The sequence below is a fragment of the Eschrichtius robustus genome, chromosome 16 (assembly GCF_028021215.1).
Source record: "Eschrichtius robustus isolate mEscRob2 chromosome 16, mEscRob2.pri, whole genome shotgun sequence".
Classification (NCBI taxonomy): Eukaryota; Metazoa; Chordata; class Mammalia; order Artiodactyla; family Eschrichtiidae; genus Eschrichtius; species Eschrichtius robustus.
Window position 1 is genome coordinate 42,219,321 of NC_090839.1, and position 23,250 is coordinate 42,242,570.

Sequence of the window (23,250 nt, forward strand, 5' to 3'; positions counted from 1 at the left end):
CCCTGGTGCCAAAAAGGTTGGGGACCGCTGCTCTAAACTGACTTACACTAATCTACCTTCTCTAAGTTTGAGCAACAGAAGTCAGTCTTCTGAAGCCCTCAGTATCCCCTGGACAAACTCATCCTCAGGGTTCCAGGTTAAGAGAATTAAGAGACCCTCACTCTGGAGGAGCAAGGATTACAGCGAACTTGAGAACCTCCTCAATGAATTCCTCAATGTCCACGATTAACTGGAGACCAACCTGTCACACTGGACAAGACACACCTCACAGAGCACAGCTTCAGGATATATATCCAACCGCTAAGTTTGTGAGGAAACTTCCCCCTCCACTTTGGACACTTCTAGACAGTTGGAGTTTTTTGTTTTCTAAACAACAGAACATGTATTACTTTCAGAAGGTGTTAACTTCAGGAATTTTTCTTCTGAAAATATTCAGGAAATTCAAGCATCCAATCACCAGTAACTTGTATTCATGAATCTCACAAAACCAGGGAAAAATGAATTTAACCAACTTTTTTATATTATTCGGAGAAGTCTCCAATGAGAACAACCTAACAAAATCACAGGCTTTTTCATACCTTGTTAATATTGTTGAGAAACGCTGGTCATATAATTGATGGTTGACTAAACAACAGTTTCATGTCATTTAAGAATAATGAACATAAACTCACAAATATTTTAAATGAAACAGAGAAAAGAAATACCTCAAGTTCCACCAGGGCTGCAGTCACTGCATCTGTTGCAAGGGCACCAGCCTGTAGCTTTTCAATTGCCTACGAAACCAAGGGGCAAGATTATTCATTTTAAAACCACAACTTCTTAAACATACCCAGAAACTTTCCAAAGGCTTGAAGAAGTGTAGGAGACATTTAGAGTTAATAAAAATTGATCACTAGAGTTCCATTCCATACCTCAAGACATAAACGACTTAGATTTAAAATAAGCAATTATTCAGGATAATTTATGATATAGCTCACTTATTATTATTCAAATTAAGACAATGAATAAATTTAGCCACTAAATACAAACTACAAGAAATTTAGTAAGTGAAAGGGCTTCATTCATCACAGGGCAATTCACAGAGCCACAGAAATTATATGAATTCCATTTTGAAATTTGAATTCATATTTTATACAGACTAAGCTAACAATTTCTCATCCCACCATTACTACTCTCTCTACCCCTAACTATAAAAAGTAGTTACTCTCAGTCACAGAGGCATTCCAGAATCCTTAGATGGAGCATACATTTGACAAAAGCATTTTTGATTCTATAAGGTATTCTACATCGAGATAAACATACCATATTCTTTTGTAATATAATCTATAGAGAGTAAAGGTCACTAAAATCACCTTGCTTCTTAGGTATAAATTAAGACAGGAAAGAAAGAGAAGGAAGACTGATTTTTAAATGAATTACTGAAGCTCCGATTTAGTCAACAAAGATCAAAAACTAAGCACTGTATTCCTCATGAAACTTTTAAGAAGTTCATTTGTTGTATAAATTAAGGAGGCTGGTTACACATTCTAAATGTATTATATACAGAACTATATTCCTATAAACCATTTCTTCTCAGATAACAAAAAGATTTCACACTTTGAAAAATAAGATAAAGTAATATAAAATAGCTTAAAGAATATTTACCTTTATTATAAATTTTTTTTAAAAAATGAAATCCCTGTAACCAAATATTCTTATTCATTTATGAGATTTCATTCATAAGAAAAATCTTGGATCGCTAATAAAGTATAATCTTCTTTAAATGGTACGTAAATATAAATGAAAAGAGCGGAGAGACCCCTATTTACTTGATATGCAATGTCCAATTAACATTCTATTTGCATAAAAAGTAATGGAAGGTTTGCCTACAAGAGTATACAGTCAGGATCAAAATAAAAACAAACAATATTTCTTCTGAGTCCATTCCTGCCTCCACATTAAGTATTCAACAATTTAGCAAAACCTCAAAAACCAAAGATGGGAAAAAAAAAAAAAAAAAGCACAAGTGAGTACAAGGGCAAAGTTAAACTCAGGAATGACAATGAATTTGCTATAATAAAAATTACGTGATGGAAAAACAGAAGTAAAAGTACAGGATAACCTCCCTAAGAAGAACACCCATTTTAATTTTTTTTATTATTTTTTTCTTCCCTTCATAGAAAGACACATTGGTTGCCTTTGAGCTGTTTTCCCTACTCCTTCTATAGAGCTCAATGCCATTTCAAAGATTAAAAGATATATGATTATGTGCCCACAACTCCAAAAATACAGACTTTGATCTGGGAAAGGAAGGAAAAGATCTAAACATGATTTGGAGAATAAAAAACACAAAACAAAACAAAAAAAGACCCCACAAATACAAGCAAAATTATTTTGCGGTCCAAACCAAAGACTGTCTTATAAATCAAACCTTAAAATTTTGAATTTCAAGGTAAAGCTGCTTTTGGTCAAAACTAAACTGTTTCAATCAGACAGAATACATTCTCTTCATACCTTTTGACAAGCTCGTTTGCATACGTGTTTATATTCCTTGGCTTTGGATTCAGAATGATAACCTGCACCTGTAGTGAAAAAAAAAACAATCAATTGTTAACTGTCATTAAGATATCAGAGACCTTGCTTATATTATATAAATAGCTCATATAAACTGATGCTCTCCTAGTGACAATAAAACTATTGTCCTAAGTGTATGGAGTCTTAAAAACCTAACAGCTTCTCTTTCTCCACCATAAGCCTTTTTAATACCATGTCTTATCTCCTCTTTCAAAAGCTATTTTCCTACTAGAGGCACCAGAAATAGCTTATGTCCCCAGAGCAGCTTCGCCAAGGTCACCTCTCCTTTCGAAGAAAACTTCTCCAAAGTTAGGAGTTTTTTTAGCTGGAGTTGATAACCCAGGCAGTGTCAAGGACAGAGTCCCGCTAAGTTCCTCTCTGTTGACCTTTGGAAAGTCCCTGCCAGAATTCTTAAGAGTGACTTCAGAAAACTAGGTTGTTTCTGAATAATACTTGAAGTTGAGGGGTGTTATATCCCACCTGTCAACAACCACCACCAATATCACCATTCCTACCCAAACTTTTCCATCCTCTCGCCCCTGGAATGTAGCTCAGGGTGTCTCTGAAATCTCAGTGATAGTATATTCACAACTGCCTACTAGAAATCCTGGTGGTCCCTGTCTCTTAATCGAACACCCAGCAACTTCAAGAGAATGGCTCTGAAATTTGTTTCCCTAAAAGGAGTAAAACTTGCTTAGTTAGGGATTTGGGAATAATCTAAACAAGAAAGAAACCAAGACAAGAGCCCTTAATCAATGTTCTTTAACTTTTTCTGAACCTCCCCCTCAGCCCCCATCCCAGCCCCCTGCTGGGCCCCAGAGGGGTCCAAAGTAGGGAAGGTTAAAGAACTACATCTCTGTATAGCTGATTCACTTTGTTATGAAGCAGAAACTAACACACCATTGTAAAGCAATTATACTCCAATAAAGATGTTAAAAAAAAAAAAAAAAGAACTATATGTCTAAGCCTCAGGGCTTCTCCTGTGAGACTGCAGACTATGACACAAACTTAACCCACCTTTCATCAGGGCAGAGAAAAAACTAGCCCAAGAAGCTATGGTTAAGGGACCCAAGAGAACAGAAAAGATACCCAAACAACACGAATCCATAATACACCCAAATGCTAGTCCCATTTCTTAAGCAAACTCTGAAACTTCACAGAACCTGCGCCAATATTTAACAGGACTCTCTTCATGGTTCTCTAATAAATGATCCCAGGTCTGTTGTCTTAGCAGGCCCCAAACTTTCAGCAGTGTTTCCCAAAACATAGGATACTATAGCCAAATAGATAACTTTAGTGTGTGGATAACAGCACTAATAGCATTAACATATCAATCCTCTACTTAGAATAGGGAAACCATCTCAGCATGGTTTAATATCTGAATAACACTTGCTAATTCCTCTACTTAACAAAGGAAAGGTAAGCTTAGGATCTAAGCAGCTGACAAGCAACAGAACCTAACTAAAATTTAATCACATTGGGATTTTTTTTGCACTGTGTTTATTTTCTCTTCACGCACGTGACACCAACATTCCACTTAATTAAAGATAAGTTTCATCTTTAAAATTTTAAGGTTTAAAAGTGTTTATCTTGGGCTTCCCTGGTGGCGCAGTGGTTGGGAATCTGCCTGCCAATGCAGGGGACACGGGTTCGAGCCCTGGTCTGGGAAGATCCCACATGCCGCGGAGCAACTAGGCCCGTGAGCCACAACTACTGAGCTTGCGCGTCTGGAGCCTGTGCTCCGCAACAAGAGAGGCCGCAACAGTGAGAGGCCCGCGCACCGCGATGAAGAGTGGCCCCCACTTGCTGCAACTAGAGAAAGCCCTCGCACAGAAACGAAGACCCAACACAGCCATAAATAAATAAATAAATAAATAAATAAATAAATAAATAAAAACTTCCTTATTAAAAAAAAAAAGTGTTTATCTTTTTTAATATTAGGTAAAATATAGGTAGTATACAGATCTGGGGAAAAGCAAGAATCTACTACTCAAATGACTAAAACATGGGCAAGTCTCCTTTAGTGCTAAAAAAAAAAAAACACTTTTAAAATCTCTACACTGGAATTGAAATTTTGTCCCTTAAATGTACAAGATATATAATGCTGCATAATCAATCACTCTATCTGAACTTCTAATAATTTAGAAGGGGAAGGTCACCCTTCATCCATACAATTTCCTGTCATAACCCAGATTTCCTCCTATTACAACTGGTCCCCGGCACCAACTTTGTCTAAGAGCCACTGCCATCAGGTGTGTGTCTGAGACAGTGGGGAGGCCGCAATGACTGTCATAGAAAGGAAACCTTTCCAAGTAATCAAAAGCTCCATGTTGTTGCTTTTACACATCTCAGGCCTTTCTTGGACATTTTTCAAATACTCATTCTGAATGAAATAACTCACTGGGTACTGTGAAAGATGCACCACCACCATGGTGTAGTAGAAAGAACACTGGGCTAGGAATCTGAGTTGTTTCTATAAATTTACCTCACTTCTTTGAAAAATCATTTGAAAGAAAAGGAAATTGAACCTGGTTTTTGTTTCGTTTTTAGATTCTTCTGGATTCGATTCTATAAGGCTTCCCGAGTTGGCTGTGCAGTTTAGATATATCCAAAAGTTAATGACCAGGAAGAACACCAGTTTGACAAGAAGAAACAATTCCACTCCTCACCCCATATCAAAGCTAATCTTGCTGCCATCCTGCTTGACTGTCTGAGGAAAGTTAAAAGGAGACCCAGCCATTCCTTCTTCCTTCACAGAGGTCATGAACTTTAGACGCTAAATGCAGGCAAATAAAAATGACTAAAGAAAAAGGAGGGAAAAAAAAAAAGACCTAGGTAGGGCTGCACTGCTTAGAAACCCTAGGGGCTTCGATGATGGGGACTCAGGGGTTGAACTCACTGTGTCTGTCTTCAAGGTACTCTGAAGTAGAGATTACAGGCTGATAGAGTGCCAAGAACACTAGACTGGGACTTAAGGGCTCACTTCAGGGTGTCAGCCTGGCTCTTGTACGAACTAGCCATGTGGCTGAAGCCACTTAATCTCTCTGGTTTTAAGGTTCCTCTTTTATAATATTAAAAAGGCAAACTAGTTCTAAGACTGTGTAAATTATACTCTAAGATGGACAAAGTCAAAAATGGGGTCAATAAAATTTTTTCAGCAGCATTATTTTTAAAAACACAAACCAGAGTTTAAACAATTACTGTGTCTGGTTTTAACAATACCTAAATATGGGGTAAAAGTAAGTAATAGAGTAGGTGAGTGAAAGAGACAAAGGAAGAGCCATCATTATAAGATCTTCTAAGTGGGGAGCTAGGGGGAGGCCCTCACTCTATTGAAGTCAATCTCTTTGGTTCCAGCTCCTCTGGCAGTTTGCCTCCTCCAGATATGAAATTCAATTCCTGGTGTACTTCAAGGCAAGGGAAAAAAACATTATTTTCATCTTCCAACTCACCCACTTACAGCTTACCTGCATGCACCAACACAAAGCCCCCTCGCTTCTCTTTATGGGGCTGCTTTGTTTCCAACTCTTTAGCTGTTATTTTAACAGCTGAAACCTGAGATGATCTGGAAGGTAGTCCTTCTCCAGAACTCATCCCCTTCTCCATGGTCATTCTCCAAGATTACCATCTTCTACTGGGAAAAGAGCATACTTCCATCCAAAAGTAAATGCAGGAGAGGAATTACTCTAAAGGAAAACAGGCAAAGAGGGTTTGCATTTTTTTCCACTAACACACACGTGACATACAAACTTGTGCACAGATAACTTTCAAAAAAAAAAAAAACCTAATTTTAAAGTTATTTAACTGGGTAATACAAAGAATACACAAAGGTTAGAATTTAAATCTCTCTGTCCACTGACAGCACTTGCTTGAAGTCACATAAACAAAAGAACTTTTGTAAAAAGACTTCATATTGAGTCCAAAGATATTTTATCTTTCATTTTATCTACATTGAAGAAAACCACAACATAACTTAAATATCACTTTCTACTCCCTCCAAACCAAATGCTAATAACCTCTGGGACATTCTAGAACCACAGGCAGTGCTGGCAACATCACTGAGCCTTGATATAAAGCCTAGATTGCTGCTTATTTTTTCTACAGGTTTATTGAGATATAATTGACATACACCAGTGTATAAGTTTAAGGGGTACAACATGATGACTTGATACATGTATATACTGCAAAATGATTGCCTCAACAAGGTTAGTTAACACATCCATCACCTCACATAATTACAATTTTTTGTGTGTGGTGAGAACATTTAAGAGCTATAGATTGCTGCTTGCTTAAATAAATGAAGCAACATACAGATTTACATCTGCCTGTGAAGAACCACTTAAGAAAAACAGAGTAATACTTACAGCTCAATCAAAAGACAAATGCTAACAAAATTATATGACTAAACCAAGAAATTAAAATAACACTTGCGCATATACTTGTTAATTTTCATGAAAGCGTAATTTCTAAGGTTCTCAAAAGATAAATGATAAAATACAAAACTTAATAAAACAAATTACAAGCAACTTAAACCACAAAGTTTCCAATTTTTCTCACAAATTCACAAGCTTCTAGCAATCTTGGCTTAATAACAATAACGATGGCAGGATACACTTCAGATTGGGGAAAAGTGGATCATCTAAAACTCGACAGAGGTTTGAAGAAAATCCCAGAGTCATGTGGTTGAAACTACGTAAACACCTAGATTCACACTGTTAGGTAAAAATGTATACCTTATTCTAAATTGAGAAATGGGGAAGGAGGAGCACAAGTCTTTTCTAGTAGAAAACATAAATAGTAACATAAAGAGTGACTTAGCCAACTAGTCCAAAAGAACAGTGTTACTCAAAGTGTGGTCTGCAGACCAGTGCTTGTTACCAGTCTGCAAGAGATTATTATTTTATTCATATACTAATTGCCTTATTTTTTCTTTATTGGAGTAAAACTGCTTCACAATGCTGTGTTAGTTTCCGCTGTACAATTAAGTGAATCAGCTATATGTATACATATATCCCCTCCCTCTTGGATCTCCCTCCCACCCCAGGCCCCATCCCACGAATCTAGGTCGTCACAGAGCACTGAGCTGGGTTCCCTGTGCTATACAGCAAGTTCCCACTAGCTATCTACTTTACACACGGTAGTGTATTTATGTTAAACCCAATCTCCCAATTCATCCCACCCTCCCCTTCCCCACCTGTGTCCACATGTCTGTTCTCTACATCTACGTGCACATTTTCAATAAACAATGTGTACAGTTTTTGTAATTCTTTCTATTTCCTCATGTTTTGTTTATAATTATATTTTTGAAACAATTTTATCTGCTACATCTAATAAAAATATAAGCTTTTACTTTTATCTTTCATTCACAGTTCCATACTTCTGTTTTGTTTTGAGGTTTTATGGTTTTTTGTTTTGTTTTTTTCATTTTACAAAAGAAATGGTCAACAAAGGATTGAAAAAAATTTTTAAGTTGGTCCTTCACACCAGAAATGGTCTGTGAAGCACTGCAATATGGTATTTTAACTTCCTTTAATTCCTGGTTAAAAAGAGTTCATTTAATTTTTATTATATGTCATTTCATTTAAAGGACAAATAATTTTAAATCACATATATATGCTGTTGTATTAAAATGTTTACATACATTCATAAATTTTGATTACAGAAGAGTGCTGAGGTTAATTAAATAACTGGATTAAAATGCCTGTTTTTGTTTTTGTTTTAGGTGGTAGCTCCATCCCTGAGGATGGATTTTCTTCCAACGACTTCACAAGGATCTGCATCAATTACCTTTATTTGACTTTGGTTATTTCTCTGACATAGGTTACTATTTATTCCTGCGTCGGATGACGAAGTCAATTTAAATGATTAGCAGTTCATCTGCCAGTCTATACCTGCCATGAGGTCTGGCCTAGCCATGAAATAAGCTTGGGCCCACTTGTCCCACAAACACAGTTGTGTGAAAACTCAGGCTTTGGAAAATTCAAAGCTTCAGTTCAAATGAAACCATATCCAAGCAGTATGAGCTATAAAACTTACTCTGACTCACTGTCATCAGATGCATTTTTCTTCACGAATAACAAGTTAGAACATCTACATTTTACAATGAATAAGGTTTGATGTAATAGGCACTCTTAATATATGTGAGAGATTTAAAAACACTGCTTCTCAAGCTTGTCTGAAAAAAATAAAATGTGGAAGATGAATCAATATGCAATTTCTTGAGCAATCTACCATCCCTCAGAGACTATTGGAAATTTTTCTATTTAGCAAACCATGTCATCTCAATAAACTCCTCCAAAAATACTGGCCCCAAAGTTCTGCTGGACTGGGCTATCCAATGTACAACTCTGGCCGCCAGCTCCCAATGGTTACTGGAATATGTTTAATTAAATTAGAAATGAAGCAATTTCTACTCCAATATCAGTTTTTGTTTAACTCAGAACCCATTAAAAGTCTGACTTTCCTAACAGAATTCCAACAAATGTCTCAAAAAAGAAAAAGACAAAAAGGGGGGGGGGGCGGGGGGCAAGTGGGCAAATCCCAGTTTACAGAAAAATTATATAACAGTCTAACAGATCAAAAGATGCTAAACCGGGCTTCCCTGGTGGCACAGTGGTTGAGAATCCGCCTGCCAATGCAGGGGACACGGGATCCCTGGTTTGGGAAGATCCCACATGCCGCGGAGCAACTAAGCCCATGCGCCACAACTACTGACCCTGAGCTCTAGAGCCCGCGTGCCACAACTACTGAGCCCACGCATCACAACTACTGAAGCCCGCACACCTAGAGCCCGTGCTCTGCAACAAGAGAAGCCACCGCAATGAGAAGCCCACGCACTGCAACAAAGAGTAGCCCCCACTTGCCACAACTAGAGAAAGCCCGCGTGCAGCAACAAAGACCCAACACAGCCAAAAATAAATAAATAAATAAATAAATTTATATTAAAAAAAAAAGATGCTAAACCTCACTCAGAAGAAAAACGCAAATTAAAACTACACTCACATATCATTGGACTAGCAAACAAACAAACAAAAAAGTAAGATAGGGGCTTCCCTGGTGGCGCAGTGGTTGAGAATCTGCCTGCTAATGCAGGGGACACGGGTTCGAGCCCTGGTCCGGGAAGATCCCACATGCCGCGGAGCAACTAGGCCCGTGAGCCACAACTACCGAGCCTGTGCGTCTGGAGCCTGTGCTCCCCAACAAGAGAGGCCGCGATAGTGAGAGGCCCACGCACCGCGATGAAGAGTGGCCCCCGCTCGCCACAACTAGAGAAGGCCCTCGCACAGAAACGAAGACCCAACACAGCCATAAATAAATTAATTAATTAATTAATTAATTTTTTAAAAAAAAGAAAAGTAAGATAACACCATGTTTTGAGGATATAGGGAACCAGGAGTTCTCACACGTTGCTAGTAGCAGCACAAATTAACACAACTCAACAAGGGCAATTGGGCAAAATAAACCAAAATTATAAATACACACTGAAGGACTATCTGTAATGGGAAAGATATGGACCAACAGTATGTCTTGATGGAAGTGCCTAAAAGTAAATGCAGCTCTTGGAAAAAATGATATTCTTGATACACAAATACACAAATATGAAACGACCAGTCTTGAAGACATTTTAGCAAGTAAAAAAGACATGGTACAGAAGTATATGCAGTACCATATTTTGAGGGAGGGGAGAAAAATATACAGTTAAATATATATATGTAAAGTACAATCTGGAAGAATATATCAAAATATAGCATAATAGTGGTTACCAGAAGATTTGGGTGACTGGTGGACAAAGGAGGGATGGAAATTTCACTGTTCACCATTGTGTACCTTTTGATTTCGAACAATCTGAATGCATTACTTACAAAAATAGACAGCTTTTTTATACATTTAATTATGAGAACACAGGTAACTAGCCAAGTCGAAGTCCCAAAATAGGGCAAGCCTATGAGATCCCACTTCAAACCTTCTCTAAGAGGAGAAATGCCATATTCTGAAGGTTCTCAACACTCATCCCACCTACAGAAGGAACAGACAAAAACATGGCCAATCAACAATACTGGCCCGGGCTTCCCTGGTGGCGCAGTGGTTAAGAATCCGCCTGCCAATGCAAGGGACACAGGTTCGAGCCCTGGCCTGGGAAGATCCCACATGCCGTGGAGCAACTAAGCCCATGTGCCACAACTACTGAGCCTGCGTGCCACAACTACTGAAGCCTGTGCGCCTAGAGCCCGTGCTCCGCAACGAGAAGCCACGACAATGAGAAGCCCGCGCACCACAACGAAGAGTAGCCCCCGCTCACCGCAACTAGAGAAAGCCCACGCGCAGCAACGAAGACCCAACACAGCCATAAATTAATTAATTAATTAATTAATTTTAAAAAAAAAATACTGGCCCAAGAGGTCTTTTTTGGTTTTGTTTTTCTGGATCTTGAACTTCTAGGGCCACACAAACCCCAGATAATCCTAACTAAAAAAAAATAAAATCAGTATTTGATCTCTACAGTTAAGACTAAGGAGTTAAAAAATAAATCATGACCAAAGATTGACATCAAATATATACCATCCTTTTCTAACTCACCTTGTAGTCATCTTGGACTGCGCCCAGTTTCCAAATCCTATAGATTTCTTCTCAAGCATTTACCTTCCTTCTCCCTACTGCCTTGACCCTTGTTCAGCTCACATACCTCTTAGCATAAGCATTACAAAAAGCATATTAACTTTTCTCCCCAAATCCAGGCCGTCGTAAAACAACCATCTACAAAAGGCTGCCAAAATAAATCTCATAAAGGACAATGCTAATCAAGACAAACAGCATGCCAAAAGACATGAGCAGGCAATACATTAAAAAGGAAATATAAACTGGATATCCAATGTTAAAGAAAGAATATTCAAAGAAATACAAAAAAAAATAAGAAATCTAATTAGCACTGTATTGCCATCATAAACTGATGCAACCATTTTGAAAAGGAATGTGTCAGAAAGTATCAAGAGCCTTAAAATATATAATTTTGTATATACCCCATCCCCAGAGATACTCTATACATGAACTAGTCTATATAGACACAAATAATAGTACCATGGATTCCTCTAAAGAGTACTGGGAGACTGGAGAAGAGGGAGGGGCAAGGATGAAAGGGAAACTTGACTTTCTCCTCATAACATTTCATATTTGAGTTTTTTTTAACTGGGTACTATTTACTAAAAAGAAAAGATTTAAGTTCACTGTCTCTGGGACCAAGATGAATGTAAATTAACTTGATTATCAAGGGCAGAAGAGAAACTCAGAATAAACCACTTTTTTTGCTTCAGGGACTTTTATGGCACTGATTTAAGGTCTAAATCTTGACCCTATTTCTCTCAAAGATTGTTTCATTTTCCTACTGCATGTGATGACACTATTTTTTTTTCCTTTTAAGCCATTTAGAACACTACCACATGTCCTGTTTGCCTCTGGTGTTGAAGTTTTTCACTGTAGATTTACTTCGTCTTTTAGAAGCAGTTGAAGGAGGAAGGAAGTCATGGAATCCATTCATCTTACAGAGAAAGGCTTTTAGAGAAATCCAGCCCTTAAGCTATAGCAACTGATGAACAAAGAAGCATTTTGTTGCTCTTAACATCATGAGATTGAAGGTTTAATGCCTCATTAAATGAGCTCCAAAACATACTTATTTCATCTTTGACCCAGTAATTCCACTTCTGAGAACATTTTCTACCAAAATAATTTTAAATACAGAAAAGGTTTTATGCCTTTTATGCTGTGTTTAACATACGATAATTTAGAAAAACAAAAATCTGGGAGCGACTTAAATACCCAACATAGATAAATAGTTAAGAAAACGATGATCTATGTGTTTATGATCAACTGGTTTTTGAAAAGGGTGCCAAGGCCATTCAATGGAAAAAGGACAGTCTTTTCAACAAATGGTGCTGGGAAAACTGGATAGCCACAAGCAAAAGAATAAAGTTGGACTCCTACTGCCCACCATATATAAAAATTAACTCTACATAAATCAAGCCCTAAATGTAAGAGCTAAAACTATATAAAACTCTCAGGGAAAAAAAAAACATAGGAGTAAATCTTCATAATCTTGGATTTGGCAGTGGTTTTACATATGACACCAAAAGCACAAACAACCAAAAAAAAAAAAAACAGATAAATTGGACTTCACCAAAATTTTAAACTTTTGTACTTCAAAGGACACCCTTCAAGAAAGTGAAAAGACACCCCACAAGATGGGAAAAAATGGAAGAAATATTGCAATCTGATAAGGGACTTGTGTCCAGACTATATAAAGAACTCATACAACTTTAAAATTTCTTTAAAAAATTTTTAATTCAATTTAAAAATGGGCAAAGGAATTGAACGGACATTTCTCCAAAGATATACAAAGGGCCGATAAGCACAGAGAAAAGATACTCAACACTTTCAGACATCAGGGAAATGCAAATCAAAACCACAAGATACCATTCCACAACCAATGGAATGGCTATAATCAAAAAGACAGACAATAAGTGTTAGCAAGGATATGGAGAAATCAGAACCCTCATATCCTGCTTGTGCAGGCCACTTTGGAAAACACCTGGCAGTACCTCAAAAAGTTAAACAGTTACCACATGACCCAGCAATTCCACTCCTAGGTATACATCTAAGAAAAGTGAAAACATACGTCCACACAAAAACTTGTACATGGATGTTTATAGCAGAATTATTCATAATAGTCAAAAAGTGGAAACAATCCAAATGTCTATCAACTGATGATGGATAAACAAAATGTGGCATAGTTATATAATGGAATATTATTCATCCATAAACAGAAGTGACATACTGATACATAATACAACATGGATGTACCTTGAAAACATGCTAAGTGAAAGAAGGCAGACAACAAAAAGCCACATATTATATGATTCCACTTACATGAAGTATCCAGAATAGGAAAATCCATAGACACAAAGTAGATTAGTGGTTGCCAGGGGCTGGGGGAACAAGGGGAGGGGAAATCAATGGCGAGTAACTATAACGGTACAGAGTTTCTTTTGGAGGTGATGAAAAAGTTATGGAATTAGATAGTGAAGATGGGTGCACAACGCTGTGAATATACTAAAAACCACTGAACTTTAAATTTAAAAGGGTGGAATTTTACGAATTATCTCTCAAAAAAATCCATGTAACAGACACAATGTACAAAACATGCTTTTTAGTTAAAATCACATTTTATACATATACACTGTGATCCTAAGTAGGTGAATATGCTATTTTTAAAAATGTAGGGAATTCCCTGGCAGTCCAGTGGTTAGGACTCCCAGTGCTCTCACTGCCAAGGGCCCAGGTTCAATCCCTAGTCGGGGAACTAAGATCCCACAAGGCACACAGCACAGCCAAAAGAAAAAAAAAGTAGAGAGAAAGAGATCAAAATGTTGGGCTGGGGCTGGTGGAACCACAGATGATCTCTTTTTAAATATTTCTACATTTTCCAGATATTCTTTAGTAAGCATGCACTGCTTTTTATAAGTGGGGGGAAAGCTTTATTTAAACAAAAAAGCAAATTATTAAACTCCCAAGTGTATGAAAATTCCTTAGCTTAGTATACAATGATCTCAATCACGTGGTCCCCAAAATACCTTTCATTCCCCTCCCCTACAGAGGCGAATCAAGTTGAACTCCTTCCTTCCGGAAACACGATGCCCTCTATTTTCAGGGCACCTCCAGTTCCTGTTTTCCACCCTCCTCTCCAGTTGCTCCTTTTCCATCTTCTTGGTCCTTTCCTCTTCCTTCTCCACCTGAGCAGTAAATGCTAACGTTCCGCGGGACTAACCAGGCCTCTATTACACTATAGGGCTGCTTTCCCCCACCTGCCACGCAGGACCAGGACGCACACCCTCGGGTCTCTACGAGCCTCGAACTCGGAGAAACCGCAGCCCGAGACTGCAAACTGGGCGAAGGACTGCGAGGACTCCCTCCCCACACCCAGACAGACCCTTCCCGGGAGAGGGAATGAAGCCGCCAAGCTGCAGCCGCTGGGAGGGGGCCGGCGCGGGCCCCACGCGCGACCGAGACTCGGGGACGAGGGACGTCCCGAGTCCCTTCCTCCAGCACCGCCCCCGGCAAGGGGTATCCAGCGCGCCGCCCGCACCCGGCCCCGGAGAGGACGTCCCAGCGAGAGCTCGGCGCCCGGACAGAGGCAGCGCACGTCGGCAGCAAGGGCGCGGACAGCGTGAGAAAGAGAGACACTCACCCGCGTCAGCCCCGAGCCCTCACAGCACCGGAAGTAGTCACCCACCCGTTGCCAGGGTGAGGAAGCGAGGGTGACGTCAAGCTTTTCCATTGGCCGTGAGCATAACCACGTGGCCGGAAGCAGGCTCCCACACTCTGCTCTGTCTCCTCCCTCTGCCCCCGAGTGGTTCACCTGGTCGCGGAGGTGTAGGGAGGACACTACCTGGAGCCTCGTTGTGAGCTGCGCAGGCGCTGTTGTCTCTCTCTCCTCACCCCGCCTCTTAATGAGCCGGAAGGATGTGATCCTCTTATCTGAGTGGTTGGCAGACTAGCGATGTGATGCGGAATGAAGTTAAACTAGTCATCATTTATTGAGATGTCACTTAAGAGCTTAATTTCATTCAATCCTTGCAGTCCACCCCCCCACAGTAGGGAAAACTAGAGTTCTGCCTGGATTACATGTGGGAGGAAGGGGCTAGCCTTGCCCTGGGGAGAATGAAAATGTGGGTGGCCTTTCTTTTAGCCTCTAGCATCTAAGACCAAGACCTAGTAACATTATGTAATCTCTTTAATGTTTTCTTGTAACTATTAACATGAATAGTTACCATGTAACTGTAACCGAAAGTGGGATCCGGCTGGTTGCCGCCCAAAAGCAAATAAAGAAGAGGCAAGGTTGGTGGAATGGAAAGTTTGCTTTATTTTGGATGTCGGATGTCGGCAAACGGGGCGGGGGGCAACGCCTGTCCAAAGGCCAGCTTCCCCAGACTGACAATCAGTGAGGGAGGGGGCTACATGCAGAAACAGCACAGTCAGCTCTGGCAGTCATCTTGAAGTTACTCATGAGGTGATCTGACCAGTGTTCATCTGGATTGTTTTAAGTACAGTCAGTCTTCAGTTACAGGGTCGGTTTCTTCCCATCTCCTTGAGGCCAATTCTTGGAATTGTGGCAGCTTATGTCATGGCTACAGTCTGGTCACCATGTAGTCAACTTCTTCCACCTGGCGGGGGTTTCAGTATATACAAGACAGCTCACAGGATACGGCTCAGAATATTATCTATAGCCCTTGAGAAGGAACTAAAGGTCCCTGACTATGCTTAATGACTAAATTATTATTATTTGGTCTCCTTTGACTGTTTTCCTTTGTTTCTGCATTTTCTCATTTCTCTGATTAAACTTATTCTTCAGCTAAAGTTTTTCCACAGACAAAAGGCAGGCTGAGGACATGGGGGCAAGGACCATAGGGTCCTGCTCCATTTCATAACCACCATTAAACCTGTCTTGGGAAGCAGAGGTTGAAAGGAGTAGTTCTGGATAGCTCTCAAAGTGTGGTCCTATCACCTGGACTCGTAGCAGAAATGTGAATTCTTAAGCTTTACCCCAGACTTGCTAAATCAGAAACTTTGGGTTTGGGACCCAACAATTTGATTTAACAAGCTGTCTGAGTGGATCAGACACAACTAAAATTTGAGAACCACTGAACCAGAGGGACTTTCTCTTTAGCCTAGTTGCAGAGGTGGGTTGGGGAGGGTGATGGAAGAAGTGCCTCAGAAGAGGGGAGCAATCAAGATGTGTACCTCCAGCAAACAAGAATGAGAGTCAGGGGACTTCCCTGGTGGTCCAGTAGCTAAGACTCCGTGCTCTCAACACAGGGGTCCCGGGTTTGATCCCTGATCAGGGAACTAGATCCCACATGCCGCAACTAAGTATTTGCATGCCACAACTAAAGATCCTGTGTGCCGCAACTAAAGATCCCACAGGACGCAACAAAGATCCTGCATGTACCAACAAAGATCCAGCGTACCACAACTAAGACCTGGCGCAGCCAAATAAATAAATATTAAAAAAAAAAAAAAAAAGAATGGGAGTCAGAAGGCAATTTGGGGCTAGTATGGGAGACCCCAGAATGGATTCCCCTGGGATTCCTAGATAAACATTTGTGTTAATTGTACAAGAAAGACTTTTCAACTGCTAGTGATTCCAAATTCATTTTATTAACTTTTGTATTCTCCAACATATTTTTCTGCTAATATTTTTCTCTATGAACAAAAATAAAAGGGTCTATTGTGGTCTATTGTGAAAGTTATCTATAAAAACAGAATTTTAGATTTAAAAGGGAATGTAGGACCCTATATTAAAGTAAGTGGTTTAACTAAGAAAAAAACCGTGTTTAAGTCAGGATAGACAGAGGTAGTGCTGTGGTTAAGAGCAAGGATTCTCGAAGCAAGATAATCTGTGTTCACATCTCAGCCCTACCACCTACCAACTGAGTCGCCTTGAACAATTTACTCAATCTTTCTGTGACTCAGTTTCCTCACTTGTAAAATGAGGAAAATAATAGAATCTCTCATAGAGCTGTTCTGTGGAATAAATAAGGTATGTGAAGTACTTAGGAAAGTATCAGGCCCATAATAAGTAATCAATAAATGTTACTTAAAAACAAAACCAAACATTAAGTTCAGGCTTGTTACTATAAAGTATGCAAAGACTCAAACTTCTTTCTCAAATAAATGACACAATGGTATTAAATAAACCAAAAATATCCAGTTTGCTCTTGGAGTAACTGTAATTAAAATTTGGAAAGGGCTTCCCTGGTGGCGCAGTGGTTGAGAATCTGCCTGCCAATGCAGGGGACACGGGTTCGAGCCCTGGTCTGGGAAGATCCCACATGCCACGGAGCAACTGGGCCCATGAGCCACAATTGCTGAGCCTGCGCGTCTGGAGCCTGTGCTCCGCAACAAGAGAGGCCGCGATGGTGAGAGGCCCGCGCACCGCGATGAAGAGTGGTCCCCACTTGCCGCAACTAGAGAAAGCCCTCGCACAGAAACGAAGACTCAACACAGTCATAAATAAATAAATAAATAAATAAATAAATAAATAAATAAATAAATAAATAAATAAATAAATAAATAAATAAATAAATAATAGAACGTGAATTTCTAAAAAGAAAAAAAAAATTTGGAAAATAAGTTAGTACTGTGCAATTGGAAGGTAAATTCTATATAATATAGGCATTCATGTATTGAACAGATAATTAGATCTTATGCATTACACATGAGAGGTCTTGAGGGTGTGAAGGCTTGAAAGAAGGAATGGAGGACCAGAGAGGTCGGCAAACAGTCAATTCCAGAGCCAAGCACACCCAGCCCCAAAGGTGACACCATCAAGAAACAACTGTACCGATGAACCAGTTTGCAGGGCAGAAATAGAGACACAGATGTAGAGGACAACCGTATGGACACCAAGGGGGGAAAGCGGTGGGGGGGGCGGTGGCGAGATGAATTGGGAGATTGGGATTGACATGTATACACTAATATGTATAAAATAGATAACTAATAAGAACCTGCTGTATAAAAAATAAAATTCAAAAAAATAAAAACGAAGCAGCTGTACCACCACAGGTGTACATATATAAGGATAAAAGAGGCCAACTTGTCCTCAGATAATGTACAGTTTAAATCTTATATATGCATATGTGCGTGTGTGTGTGTGTATGTGTATGTTTGGTCCCCAGACCATGTCAGGGGATCATTAGTATCACACTGTTATTTTATAATAATACTAAGATATTTATTTATCTTCCTATTCTCATTCTCTTACGAGCATAAAATGTGCAAAAATTTCATAGACAGGATTTCAAATTTCATATTGCAACTAACTTTTAAAAAACCACCACCTGTCCAGTTTTGGTGTACTATGCAACAAAGAGTATGCACAATTATCTGATAAGGCCATTAAAATATTCTTTCCTTTTCCAGCTACAATCTGTGGGGGGCTGGATTTTTTTTTACATACTTCAACCAGCACAACATATCACATCAAATTGAATTCAGAGGCAGAAAGGAGAATATAGCTGGCTTCTTTTAGCCAGACATAAAGAGATTTGCAGGAATGCAAAAGAGAACACTTTTCTCTCTACCTTTTTTTGTTTGTTTTCAGAAAATACAGTTATTTATCAAAATACGGTATTTATATTAACATGCAATGGATTTATTTTTAAACAAAAATATTGTTTTATATTTTGGTTTTAATGTTTAATATGGTAAATATTAATAAATATAACCCACATAAACAAAATATCTGGAACATTCTAAATTATTTTCAGGAGCACAAAGTTGTCCTGAGACCAAAAGCCAGATAACTGCTGATACAGTTATTATAAATATAGCCTGTATAGGATAGTAGTTATTTGGAAGGACTTTGAAATCAAATAAACCTGGGTCTATCTCCTGGATGTGCCACTTACTAGATGCCTAATATTGAACAAGTTACATAACCTTTCCTAACTTTGTTTTTCTTATCTGGAAAATGGAAGTAACAACCTACTTCATGGAATTGTTTGAGAATAATTAATGTAATGCATGTAAAATATTTAGCATATTGGCATTGTATAATAATAAGTGCAATGAGTAAGAAATTAGTACTTGACTATAACAGATGTAACATATAAAATTATTTCAGAAAGCACAAGAATAGGGAAGGAAGAGTCAGGAAAGAAGAGACAAGCATTTCAAGCAGAGAGAACAGCATATGCAAAACCACAAAGACCTGCAAAAGACTGAATTCTGGGAACTCTAAATAGCTCATAACTAAGGGATCATAAAGTGGAAGGAAGTACTGGCTGTTATGTGAGGAATAAACTATGGAGACCTATGCCATTCTATGGAGTTTGGATTTTAGCCTGTAGTCTGTGGGCAGCTACTATATCATTTTGAACAGAGTAGTGACAATGATCATATTTGCATACTGATACCCCTCCCATCTAAAGATGTGTCTATGTTCCCTCCTTTTGAATCTGGGCTGGCTTTTGACTTGTAGGATAAGTGACTCTAGGTGACTTCTAAGGAAATGTCACAGAAGCAATGCAGTTTGTGGTTCTCTCTTGGAATACTTTACTCTTGAATCCCAGCCACCATGCTCTGAGGAAGCCCAAGCAGCCACACTAGGAGACCATGTGTAGATGTTGTGACCAGCAGCCCCAGATAAGGTCCCAGCTGGCAGCCAGCACTGACTGCTGGACCAGTAAGTGAATGAGCCTTTGGAAGATTCCAGTCCCTAATCCTGGATTAACTTCCAGCCTTCTGTTCTTATGGAAGGTGGTTTTTGTGTTTCCCAGTGTAGGCTGCAGACGTCATCAGCAGAGACAAGCCATCTCTACATGTCCTTTCCAAATCCTGATCCACAGAACCCGTGAGCATAATAAAATTGTTTTTGTTTTACACGTCTATGTTTATACTTCTACCAGTACTTGATCACAGGCTCCAACAGCACTGCCACAGCTTACCAGCTCTTGTGTAGCTTTTCCTTTGTTAATTTTCTACCACTGACTTCTAGTGGTAGGAGGGAAAGTTTATTACATCGTAACAGTAACAATTTATTACACGGCAATAGTAACTGGAACAGATTTTGTTACTTGGAAGTGGAATCTGTCATAACAAAACAACATAATAACATAACAAAAGTAAACCATATGGCACTGGCATTGAGACTCTGTGAAGCAGCAAGGGTGGGAGAGGATCCTACAGGAGAATGTTAGCAGAAGCCTAAAAGGCCTTGAGGAAGCTGCAGTAGGGCTCAGAAAAAGCTAAGGAGGATATTGTTGGAAAATGGAGGAAAGGATCTCTCGTTCATAGTGCCAGAAAATTGGCCCAGGCTTTGGGGAACAGACATAAACCATCCCTACTGTGTCCTGTCTGAATTTCTGACCACAGAATCTATAAGTGTAATAAAATGGACACTTCCCACCTAACGACAGAGGCAGAGATCAGAGTGATGCAGCTGCAAGGCAAGGAACGTCCGAGATCAAGGCTACCACCAGAAGCTAGAAAATGCAAGGATGATCATACCCAGAGTCTTAAAGTGAACATGACCCTGCTGATACCTTGATTTTGAACTTCTAGCCTTCAGAACTGTGAGAAAATAGATTTGTTTTAAACCACCTAGTTTGTTGTACTTTATTACAGAACTCCTAGGAAACTAACACAAATAGTTTTGCTAAGACCATCCTAGTACGTGTCTTTTGTTATACCTAGGAACACATTCTTAACGCTCATAGTTCTAGAGGTTGACTGGGGTCAGCTGAGCAGTTTTCACTTGGGGGTTTCTCACGCAGTGGTAGTTATACGGCAACTGAGGCTAGAGTCACCTGCAGGCTTCTTCACTCAATGTCTGATGGCTGGGCTGGTGTAACTGGAACAGCTGGACACTGGTTGGGCATCTCTCCACCTGCAGCCCCTCTGTGTGACTTGGGTTTCCTCACAACATGGAGGTCACAGTGCAGTTGGACATCATACATGGCAACTGACTTTCCCGAGCATGAGCATTCTAAGAAAAAGGAAGTGGACACTGCCAGTCCTCTTAAACTAGACCCAGAACCAGCAGAGTGCCACACAACGCCACATGGAAGGCCAGTCAAAGGCCAGATCTGATTTAAAGGAGTGTGTCATTCCCTCCACCTTTGGATGGGGGCAATGGCCCATGCCTGTAAAAGGGGATGGGATTGAGGGCAGCGTTCTTGGAGACAAACTGCCATACTCAGTAAGGGTTCAGTGGTTGCACGGGACCAAGACCCCCTTTGGCTAAGTAAAGCCAAAAAATGAATGTATTAAATGGATGGGGTAGCTCACAGAAACATAGGGAAAACTCTCAGAAAAGATAGGAACCAGAAAAGTTCTAGCTACCTAGCAACTGCTAATGGACAAGCTTTTCCAGGGACAACCATGGGATGAATCAACTTCATCTATTTCTGCTACTTGTGTCTCTTTCTTCAAGATTTAAATTCCAGGATAAAACATATATATGGCATAAATTGGATCATGTGTTCACACCTTGTCCAAGAGAAGACAAGATCCTCAAACTCATAATCCCACAAAAACTGCACAAAATGAGGGGAGGAAATTGAGAAACGTTTCCGAGAGCAGGAAACATGAATGCTAGACTGCAAAAAACAAAATACACTCATTGTCCAGGATGCTCTGAGTGTAACTTTGCCTAAAATAATAGGACCAGTCAGGATCTTCCCCCTCCCTATGATTTCCTTTTCTTACTATCTACCTATGCAATATTGTCTATTTCTGTAAAGTCAATGCTGTTTCAGCAAATTTAAAGCATATCGTTTGTTTGGAACTATTAACCCGTATTATTTTATATAGTTTAGAACCAATAACATTTTTCCTTCCTTTATAATCTTTACAAGGAAGAATGCACCTAACAGTATTAGGGGTGGGTGGCAGGGAAATCAAGGTTATTTAGCTTCTATTCCAATGTTTCTCTTAAGTGTGAGGATGACACTGGAGGAAATTTTATGTTAAGCTTCACTTTTTCTTTTTTACTTCTTATTATGGAAATTTTCAAAGATATGAAAGAGTAGAGAGAATAGTATAAGTCATCCCATATTCCAATCACTAATTAATCCATAGTTTATCTGGATTTATTCTGGCTGCTCATACTTTGTTAGCAGATGTCTCTGGTGTCTGTACCTCATCTCCTTGGCTGACTCTGAGTTCATCTCCGGCAGGCAGCTGCAACTTGCACTGCCAGCTTCCTTGTCTTTCTGCTTTCTGGTCCAGGGTCACTTCCAATGCTGCAGTAGCTTGCTCTGAGTTAATGTTCAAGCACACCCTGGAAGTGCTTAGGCAGTAACACCCCCTAGGGGCAACACTCAACCAAAGAGCTGTTTAAAGGCTCCAGCCTTCTGTCCTTCAGGCCAATCTGGAAGGCATTCTGTAAGCTTCTCAGAGTTCTCAGGGTTGCCCACAGCAGCAATGGATGAAGCATCCTTTCACTGGCTTTTCCTGCCTCCCTGCCTCAGTCTTCATAGTCCCTCACTTCCGCTTCCTTAAACCACCTGCCAAAAACTTCCTGCACTTGATCCTCTCTCAGGGTCTGTATTCAGGGGAACCCAAATTAAGACTGACCTCCTTCATCCAGTCATATCTTTTGGTTACCATCAAAGCCTAATATTCATTTCTATGAAGCTCATTTTGCAGACAGGACTCAAGATATTTTTCAAGATGCTGGCCAAGGTGGCTAACTGCTGTAGAAAAATTAGGAGCAGCATAATTCTGCTTTTCTACAAAAAATTAAGGGTAGCAGTCTCTTCCAATATTCCCGCTTAGCTAAAAATTGGAAGGAGGGGAGGAAGGAAGGAAGGAAGGAAGGAAGGAAGGAAGGAAGGAAGGAAGGAAGGAAGGAAGGAAGGAAGGAAGGACGGGCAAAGGGAAGGAAATAGATGACCAGTTCTTTCTGACAGTTTCTACGACAGAATTAAAGTGTGATTTAGTAGCTGAACATAAATAACGATCCATCCAATCTGAATTCTGAGATTTCCTTCCAAATCCCAGACCAGAGCTTTCTAACCCATGAGCATCCTTAGGATGTGTTAGCAAGTGAATTGGCTGTCAGCACCTTGAGACCTGGGAACACACCCAGGCCTCCAGGGAAGGTGGGCCCAGGGGTCAGAGGACAGAACGATTGTAGCCTAGGGT

At 39.7% G+C, this 23,250-nt stretch overlaps 1 protein-coding gene across 7 annotated transcripts in view; it reads right to left on the bottom strand.

Moving 5' to 3' along the window:
- The window catches only part of TASP1 (taspase 1), a 235,115-nt gene extending 220,287 nt beyond the window's left edge, over nt 1–14,828 (bottom strand). For 3 of the 7 annotated variants that reach the window (XR_011076948.1, XM_068565779.1, XM_068565775.1), the window contains exons 1-4: nt 14,789–14,828; nt 6,021–6,239; nt 2,494–2,561; nt 705–773 (exon numbers count right to left, since the gene is read on the bottom strand). Coding sequence is in view for 5 of the 7 variants with exons in the window: in XM_068565779.1 (XP_068421880.1) it covers nt 705–773; nt 2,494–2,561; nt 6,021–6,165 (282 nt within the window). In the remaining 2 variants the exon portion in view is untranslated. Of the gene's footprint in view, nt 1–704; nt 774–2,493; nt 2,562–6,020; nt 6,240–11,130; nt 11,152–13,470; nt 13,530–14,174; nt 14,522–14,788 lie in introns of those variants that run through there. The other 4 variants (XM_068565776.1, XM_068565777.1, XM_068565778.1 and 1 more) reach the window with 4 other exon arrangements.
- Nucleotides 14,829–23,250: the final 8,422 nt, after the last annotated feature.